General features: G+C 36.4%; 2 protein-coding genes across 3 annotated transcripts in view; one reads left to right on the plus strand and one right to left on the minus strand.

Annotated features, from left to right (window-relative positions):
- Window positions 1–3,998, plus strand: part of LOC107699104 (metal transporter CNNM2-like) — a 37,264-nt gene extending 33,266 nt beyond the window's left edge. For both annotated transcript variants that reach the window (XM_016500279.1, XM_016500278.1), the window contains 2 exons: window positions 666–844; window positions 3,171–3,998. In XM_016500279.1, coding sequence (XP_016355765.1) covers window positions 666–844; window positions 3,171–3,383 — 392 coding nt within the window. In that variant the 3' untranslated portion in view covers window positions 3,384–3,998. The remainder of the gene's footprint in view (window positions 1–665; window positions 845–3,170) is intronic.
- Window positions 3,999–7,241: 3,243 nt separating this feature from the next.
- Window positions 7,242–9,929, minus strand: part of LOC107699105 (cytosolic purine 5'-nucleotidase-like) — a 38,771-nt gene continuing 36,083 nt past the window's right edge. Inside the window, exon 18 of the mRNA XM_016500280.1 lies at window positions 7,242–9,426. Within this exon, the coding sequence (XP_016355766.1) occupies window positions 9,199–9,426 (228 nt within the window). The 3' untranslated portion in view covers window positions 7,242–9,198. The remainder of the gene's footprint in view (window positions 9,427–9,929) is intronic.

Raw genomic sequence — 9,929 nt, forward strand, 5'->3', positions numbered from 1 at the left:
GATGAGCTTTGTAAAAATCGACGCGTTTCAGAAAGGCGGGGCATAGAGGAGAAACAATAATGTACAGTATGTGGAAAATAATGTGTTTTTGAACCTTAAACCGCATAAACATTTCATTTCACCAAATACACACAATAATGTTCTTTTTAGCAACATCATATGACCCCTTTAATATGCTGATTTGTCGCTCAAGAAACGTTTCTTATGATCAATGTTGAAAACGGTTGTGCTGCTTCATATTTTTGTAGAAGCCATGACACAATATTTTCAGGACTCTTTGATGAATAGACAGTTCAGAAGATCAGTGTGTGTGTGTACTGTCACTTTTGATCAATTAAGTGCATACTTGCTGAAGAAAAGTATTCATTTCTTTTGAAAAAAAAAAGACCCCAAACTTTTGAACGAAATAGTGTACTTTTAAACTGGTTTGAAACACACCCCTATTGTATTATAGGTCAGACAAACAGATAGTCCTGCCCCTAACTCACGCCATTGTTGCTACATCAGGCTGGTCAAACAATTATAGATAATTAATATTCATGAGCAAGGCTGATAAGTTTTACAGTGTGCCTCCTCCCTTTTGAGATAATTTCTGCATCCCTGATTGTATCTGTTTGTTTTTTCATGATTAATACAATACTGATGCTTTCCTTTTTCCTGTGCAGAAAACAAATCGCCCCCTCGGTCATTTGGACTGAACCATTCTGACTCGTTAAATCGCAGCGAGCGGATTGAAGCCATCACACCGTCACTGGGCAGCAGTAACCACCAGCTCAATGCCTTCCTGCAGATATATGTGCCGGACTATTCTGTCAGAGCTTTGTCAGACGTACAGTATATTAAGGTAAACATAATTGCACAAACACACAAGCTCACTTGCAAGTTTCTGTACATTTTCTTGTCATTACAACCAATATACCCAAAACAAAATCCGTGTAATTCTTCAGAAGCCATTTTTTGAGACCATTGTGGCGCCCATTGCGGGGCTCGGTGTTCAAACTGTGGCCTAATGGCTGTAGCTCAGTGACAGCAAACCAGTGGCTGTGGCTCGATGGCAAATGTGGATTTGAGTGTTAGCTCTGGGACAGACGTGGACTTGGGCACTGGGTAGGGTCTGTGGCAGATGGAGACTGGTCATGGTCATGGACATTGGCTCTGATGTGGCTATGGAATGAGCTCTCTTAGAAAGAAACGTTCCAAAAAGAGGGTTTTCATAGCGATTTCATAAAATAATCATTTTAGGCTCCCCAAAGAACCTTTCATTGAACAAAAAGAAAAAACATTTTCTCAGTATAGAGAACATTTTAATAATCTGAAGAACCCTTTCCCTCTATAGAACCTTTTGTGCAATGGGAAGTTTCCATGGATGTTAAAAGATCTTCACGGAAACGTAGTCCCTGTTTACACCTCATATAAAGATGCACTTTGGTTGATTGAATCACAATTAGTAGGGATGTAACGATTAACTGTGAGCCGGTTGAAAATCGATTCAAATATGTGACGATTCAAATCGGTTGAGATGCTAAACAAATCGCGATTCATTTAGGGGTAGGAGTTTATATGAATGTATGTCTGAGGGGAACTTACTGTCTTTAGAAAAGTTTAGATGGTATTTTTTCTTTTCATCTTGCCTCTGTATAATGCATATTAAAGTTCGTAAGTTCAGCACTGCTATGTTTACAGCGGAAACCAGGAAACGCTTTAAGCTCCACCTGCTGGCAGAGAGTGAATCTGCCTCTCATTCAACTTTGCTGTTTCATGCAGATATTTTTATTTATAGTTTCACAAAACTGAAGTCAAACCATTCTGTTTTTGCTTCAAATTTCGAAACTATACAATCTAATTTAGTTTAAAAACTGCTCATGTTGCATGTATGCAGCATCTTTGTTTGGATCAAGATTAAAATGCAGTGGTTGCCTCTAATTTTAAAAGGAAAGAGCACAGACAAAGCCTTATTTTGTTTATATGAAGATATTTATTTTATTTGTGTTACTTATTTATTTGATTTGGGGCTTGTTTTAAAATTTCAATTTAGTTTTGTTATTTAAATTTACATTATATTTCAATTTTGTAATTTAGCAGACGCTTTTATCCAAAGTGATTTACAAATGAGGACAATAGAAGCAATCAAAACCAACAAAAGAGCAGTAATATGCAAGTGCTATATTAGTATATTATTATAGTATTATATTTCAATTTCACAAAGAAATGTGTAGCATTTTGTCCAAGCAATAATAAAAGGACACATTTAATTTATAATTTGTCTTAAATCTAATTTTGTTAAAAAAAATTATAATAATCGTGAATCGAATCGAATCGAATCGCGAAATCAAAATCGGGAATCGAATCGAATCGTGAGTTGAGTGAATCGTTACATCCCTAACAATTAGATGAGGGAAACACATTCCCAAAAAATGTGTTAGATGTAAAATGTATGTGTCTAAAAATGATAGAAATATCAGTTGTCACTCTATATCTCCCAATAATATTATACTAAGGTAAGACGATATTTAAATGCTTGGTTGGATCAGAAACATGGCATACTTGGTCATGGTAAAGTGGCTTTATAGAGGCAGGATTAACAAGGTCATTTATAATTTCAGTCTGATACACAGTAAACACTTTATGTGGTTATGAAGCAGTAAAAAACCATACTGGGCATGTTTCTTTTTAAGGGTAAGAGAGAAGAATGGACGATGAACAGATCGATTTAAAATTCCAAAATAAAAGACAACAGAAACAATGGAAACAAATTTCTAATTTCCAGGTTCTCCGAAGTGGAAGTCATCATATTTGGGTAAACTTCTGTAGTAGTGAATGGAAACTACAAAAATATCATTTTTCCAGTTGTCCCAATAGCAATGACTACATTGGTCAGAAGAGAGAAAGGTGTCAAATTTGCTGCCACTCCCTCAGCCGTTTTATTAGAAACGTTTGTTTTTATTTTAATGAAAATATAAAATACTTTGCTAGAATTACAATTGTAATGTCTGTGGAAATGTGGCATCAGTGATACATCTGTGAAAAGGGTCAATCCATACATGAGACAAAATTTCAAGATAAAAGTTCTATTAAACAATGAAAAATTGTTACAACCTGTTTATTCACCTTGATTTGATTATTTCGTTTTGTCTTAACCCATTTGGTTTTTCGTTACCTCTTATTGACAGGTAACGCGCCAGCAGTATCAGAACGCCGTCATGGCATCACGCATGGACAAGACGCCACAGTCCTCAGAGAGCGAGTACACCAAAATCGAAATGACTTTGACAGAGCTCCATGACGGAGTGACCGATGAAACCACCACTCTGTTCAACCAGACACAGAACTGCGTGGCCCACAACAAGACGAACCACACAGGCCACAGCGAAGGGGCCATCTAGCCCTCAGTGGGGTGGTGGAACGAAGCGGATAGCAGAACCCTGGAGCTGCTCACCACCCCAAACCACTGTAACCTGAGTGCACTCCTACCACGGCCTGAGCTTGGGTTGACCCAAGGCAACAGACGGTCCAGTCCCATTCATTCGGATAAACCACAGCGTTTATGTCCCCCAGACCAAAGAGTTTGGAGGATGGACATTTTTGTGCTCTGACGAGCCCCTCCAGCTATACTCGAACTGCCCCGTGATGTTCACAAACACAAAAGAAACACTCCAGGCAGATGCTGTAATAGGGTAAATCAAAGACTGTTCCAAATACTGCTTTGAAGGAAACCGTGAACCGAGAGCATTCTACTCACATATTTATTTATTTTGTATGCGTTTGTACATACGTGCATGTCTGAGGATATAATTGTCGGCACATTGCAAACACCTGTCTGTAAATTGTGTATGTGTGTGCCTCTATGAGTGTCACTGATATCATGCACATGCTATATATAAATAGTTACAAATACATCATTGTATATGTACCGGTGAGAGTCTTTTACATGTATATTTCAGAAATGATTATTTTTATTGTTCTAAATCTGGTATATCCCACAGTACCTTTTACACCTTTTTAAAAAATGAATCATTATATTGCCTTTAAAACAAATCATATTAATTTTTAACAAGTGCAATGAAACGCATTTTATTTAAAAGATGATTTATCATGATTACTGTATTGTAAATTATAGTTCTATTTGTATGCATTTATTGTATCGTATTTGTATATTTGTTCTTAGACATTTTGGATTCAATTCAAAGGATGAACAGGTCCTGTTTGTCTGCTTTAAAATGTTAATTCTATCAAAGGCACAATAACTACATTTAAAGCTGAAGGCGGTCTTAATTCAATTAAACCAGAGCTGTCAGGACTTTATGCAAGGGAGAATCGATATGCATTTGTGCGATTCCTAACTGAATCCAGGCAGTAACAAAATGAGTCTTCACCACATCATTAAAACAACTACTACATTAAATTGTTTTACCCATCATACATCTGTAAGAAAGGTGCCATAGTGTTTAAATGGCTGTACTTGTGTGTATTACCTTTATGTATATAATGTTGTCTTTATTTATATGAACGCTAGAAACTCCTGCTATGCATACAGCTGTATTTAGAAGTATACACTTTCTTTTTAATTTTTTTATAAATAGTTCACTCAAAATGAAAATTTGCTGAAAATGTACTCACCCTCAGGCCATCCAAGAAGATTGTACATTGAAGATTGTTTCTTCATGGAAACAGATTTGAAGAAATTTACCAGTGGATCCTCTGCAGTGAATGGGAGCCGTCAGAATGAGAGTCCAAGCAGCTGATAAAACATCACAATAATCCACAAGTAATCCACACAAGCCCCGTCCATCAGTTAACGTCTTGTGAAGTGAAAAGCTGCAAACGAACCATTGCTTCTGGCCAAAATACAAGTCCTCTATCCATATATTGCTTTCTCCAGTGAAAAAGTTGTCTTGTCTGAATCAGGAGAGAAATATGCACAGATCAAGCACAGTTTACATGCAAAAACAATTCTAAACAAATATGTGGGTGGATTTTTATGTGAGAGTTCAATGGGGGGGTGGGGGGAGAATTTTACTGGAGACAGCAATATTATGGATTATGAACTATTATTTTGGCCAGAACAAAAATATTTTTACATAATTATTTACAAACAGATTTTCATTTCCCAAGATGTTAATTGATGGACTGGAGTCATGTGGATTACTTGTAGATTATTGTGATGTTTTTATCAGCTGTTTGGACTCTCATTCTGACGGCACCCATTCACTGCAGAGGATGTAATGCTAAATTCCTCCAAATCTGTTCAGATGAAGAAATTAACTCATCTACATCTTGGATGGCCTGAGGGTGAGAACATTTTCAGCAAATTTTCATTTTTTTGGTGAACTATTCATTTAATGATGAACAACTTATATTTTCTCCCTTGCCATACTTTTTTTTGGGGGGGTTTGTTTTGTTTTGAAAAAAAAATCCTTTTTTCTCAGAGACCCAAACCGCCTATCATCAAACATCATACAACTTATTCCTATAAACATTCCTATATGTTGTTATAGGTGGCAGCTGCATGACCCTCTTTCTACAATGTTAGACTTTGTGGTAAATCTGATTCAGGCAGCTTTTAAGACTTTGACCTAGATGTTTTCATTATTTGAACCACAATGGATAAACAACAGTAAAGCATTACTTGCATTGTTTATACATGGGTCACTACCACAGACAGCCACTGCTTGGCACTATGGTCTAACAATTTAGCCAAACTAAACCTTGACAAGGTTGTAATCTTCAAACTGATGCGCTCTTTATACCAAAGATTTTACTTAAGAAGTGAGATCAGAGATTGTTGGGCTTTATTTAGTAAATGAAAGCCAACATTGATTATTTTTTCCTAGACAGATGATGTTGTGGGGTTAAATACAGGTTCTGGCTTTTTACAGTGTTTATTTTCTTTGTTACTGAATTGTAGCTACTTTGTAACTAAAATGTAAACCCTAGGGAGGAAAACGGTTCTAGAAAGTGCTATTAAACATTCATTCAGTTTCACTGTGGTACGGTGTTCTTTATGCTGTTCTTTCATAAAAATCTAAAAACATTTTTTAAAGAAATCCTAGCTGCAAACAGTGTGTTCTAACAACTCACACAGGTAATTCTGTTCATTATTTGATCTGCATATTAAACATCAATTATATTCTGACTGACTGTACATCACAGCATTTTTGCTTTGTAAAGACAGATGATCTGTCAGGACTGGTTAAGATTGGGTAAGGCTCATGTTGCTCAAGAAACTGGGGATCACTTTTGTTTGAATGGACACCATGCATGTTCCAACATATTTAATGTGTAATATGCAGTATACATATGTGGAGTGGTATTTTAGACACATGACATTGTCACTGTGGAAATCAGAAATAGAATCTAAATGGCCAGCGAATTGTCCTTTTGCTCATTGTGGTATAGGCTAGTTAGGATGCCATGTTCCAAGGTGTTCTTCATTATTCTAAACAGAAAACTTGCCATGGCATATAAATGTAGTTAAATGCTAGTTAGAAGTAAACAAGACAGGAGACCAATAGTGAATTTATTATGGAAAATTATTTTTATTTTTACATTGCAATGCAATTTCCTATATGTATAAGTTTAGAACTCTAGAAATCAAAAGCTATCATAATTCAGGGAACAAAACTGAATTTTGGAGACATGAAATCACTTGCCCTAAACAAACAAACTGGATTAATAAATGCCATGTCTATTTTGCTCAATCTCCTCAACAGATCCTTTTGCTAAACTGAAAGCTAGTAGTCACAAAAAAATAGTCTGTATGAAACATGAAAAAAAAAAAAAGAATTCAGAAATTAAAAAGGTAAGAAATAGAAAGGAACAAATACTCAGTATATTAGTAAGTTATTGGCACGTTTAACACGCAACTACACTATAAACTATGCCAAAATGTAATATGAAAACATTGGTTCAAACAGAGATGTATGCAATGCTACCTATGACTATATGGATGAGCCCTTCACCCATTAAAGAGGTATCTAGAATATACTATTGGGAAAATTGGACGAATACTGTTTAAACTCAATGCATTTTCTATTATATTATTTTTTAAATATAAATCTAAGTCAGTGTCCCTTGCATAGACATCTAAAAAGGACAACTGCCAACACCAGTGCAAATTAGCCTAGGACTAGTTTTCATCAATGTCCAGGGAACCGGCTGGATTATGTATATACACACCCCCACAATACTGAGTTTGTATAAAAAGCTAATGAAAACAGAGGAAAGAGGGATGCTGGATCTTTTTTTTCTTTTTCTTTTTTTATCAGGACCTAAAAAACACTTTCTCTATACTGTATACAAGGACAAGTATATTTTGAAAGAACTGCCCCGTTTTAGGATGTCCAGTTGTTTTTAAACTATAAACCAAAACTGACACATAAAATATGCATTGTACATTTAAAAATATCTCTTTAACTGCTTCCTTGGAAACAGACTTTTGAAAACCTAAAAAAAAAAAAAAAAACATTTTTGGGCCTCACCAAAAACCTTTAGACTTTAGACCTAATTGGTCTTCGCTTAAAAAAAAAAATGAGTCAGACTCATGAAGAGAGAAAAAAAAAATTACATTCTCATAAAATAAAAAACAATACAGTTATATGCATACGAGTAATACATGTTACACTATGGATTGGGTAGCTTCATTCAATCAGATCCTACATACTATCTCTGATTAATGCATATAAAAGTCACACTAACCATCCTAATCTACCCGTTTCATGCTCTTGGAACACTTCCCACAGCTAAAACCGCTTCCTCTCTAAACCGTGAACCACCATTATACTCAAGAACAACGTTTATTTCTTTAAAAACTCCACATACTTGCTGTGGGGACACCTAAAAGTGTCTAATGGGACCCTTGAAGCTAAATCAAACACAATTTCTCTACACCGTTTTGGTCCACATGACAGTAAACCATCAACAGAGTTCAAACATTATCCAGGACTACATTCATTTCCATAGAAACAGTCACCAAAGCATCAGCACTTTCTCAACCTATCAGCTTCACAATGTCCAGCTGTTTACTTTTTTGTACTTTTTCTCTCAATGACTTTACTTTTACTGATGTGTAATAACAAGCTGCGCAGGCCATAAAACACAGTTATAAATATTTGTTTGCATAACAAGGTCACTTACTGCACGTATATTTGAATAGTTTGCATCTGTCTTATGTGAGGCAGATATTAATGGCACGTAATGTTTGACACAAAACTAGACCGTTCTGTTTAGCTTATATAAGAGTATAAAAATACAGTATGTCATTGTTCAATGTGACATTGTTTCCAAAATTAGAGCAGTGTGTCTGTGTGTGTTCGGACTCATTTTGCGCCCTGATATATGAGGCATATGTTTGCTACTCTGTAGCATTAGTGCTAGCCAAAATCTCTGCATTAAAAAAAGATGAAAACCAAGAGGTTAACAACAAACCTCTAAAAAAAAGCAGCTGCATGCTGTTGCCAAGTAACTGGATTCTTGTGTTGGCTGCACTTCCTTATGCACGTCACAATGAACCGTGCTTCGGTTTTCTGTGCTTCATTCAGATTCTCAACACACGCAGGACTTCAACACAAACACCCTGCCAACACACACAGCTTTAACACACACAGAGAGAGTTTTTTTTTTTTTAAAGGAACAGTTATTGGATACAGTTTTTGCAGGAGGTAGTAACCAAGCTGGATGGACTGGCTACTCGAAAGTTATGTCTAAACTGTTAAAAACAATAGTAAAAAATGACTATAACATACCTAAAAATAAGATGTGTATCTGTAAGGATCCAATCACAGACTTTAACACTCGTCCTAACAGGCTTTGATTTTTCGGAGTCTTTCCCAGCATGCTGGCTGTATGATGCATGTAAACTCATAAGTTTTACCATCAGTTCACAGTAGAGTGCGTATCCCTTCCACTGTGTTTCCACTGGATGTTTATCACATGACATTATGTGCTTTTATAGTGACTGATAAACAATTCCAGATCGCAAAGTTTTTTTAAACAAACTTATGTATTAGTTATCTTTAACGGAGGAAACTGTCAGTTAGGGTGAAATGAAGTCTGGTACTGTGAACATCAGCTTTTTGAGCTTAGTTTGGCAATTATAGTCTACTTCATACACTCACTCTTCCTTTTCTACCTCACACGATATCCTCATCACTCTATCATCATCATCCTACAGATCTTTACCCTAGAATAGGTCAAAAACATCTATTCTTCCTCCTCCTCTTCGTCATCATCTTCGTCGTGGCAGTGTGTGATTTCTTGTGGCGGCTGAGCGAACAGGTGGGGCGGTTTGATTTCGCTGATGGAGCGTGTGAGCTGGTTTCTTTTGCAGTCGATGTCCTTGCAGTCCACACAGTGGCGGTTGCGTGTGGCCAGAGGAGACTCAGTCTCTATGTCTACATGAGTGTGCTCCACTGTGGACTCGTGAGGCATCTGGGAAAGAGAGAAGAGGAGACACAAACAGTTAATAATGTGTATAACAGGTACGTTAAAGGGGTCATATGATGTTGCTAAAAAGAACATTATTTTGTGTATTTGTTGTAATGAAATGTGTTTATGCGGTTTAACGTTCAAAAAACACATTTTCCACACACTGTACATTATTGTTTCTCCTCTATGCCCCGCCTTTCTGAAATGACAAACAAGCGCTACTCTACACTGCTTAAAACTCGTGTTTGAATTTTCATTGGCAAATCCTTTAAATATGAAAACGTACTTACAGTGTGAGTCAGAACAGCCGACACATCTGAATATTTGGGTTGAACTGTTCTGGAACAGTGTTGTAAATACAACTTAACCACTGATTTCTAGTCGTGTCCTCTTTTGGAAGACCAAACAAAGCATTTTCGCTTTCGCAACGGAACACACAGTGTCTTCACAACATGGCGGCAGCAACAATAAAGTTACGCCTTCTTTCTTTGCGTGAACATTTGGGT

Source organism: Sinocyclocheilus anshuiensis, unplaced genomic scaffold (assembly GCF_001515605.1).
Source record: "Sinocyclocheilus anshuiensis isolate Anshui unplaced genomic scaffold, SAMN03320099.WGS_v1.1 scaffold94, whole genome shotgun sequence".
In the NCBI taxonomy this organism is placed as follows: Eukaryota; Metazoa; Chordata; class Actinopteri; order Cypriniformes; family Cyprinidae; genus Sinocyclocheilus; species Sinocyclocheilus anshuiensis.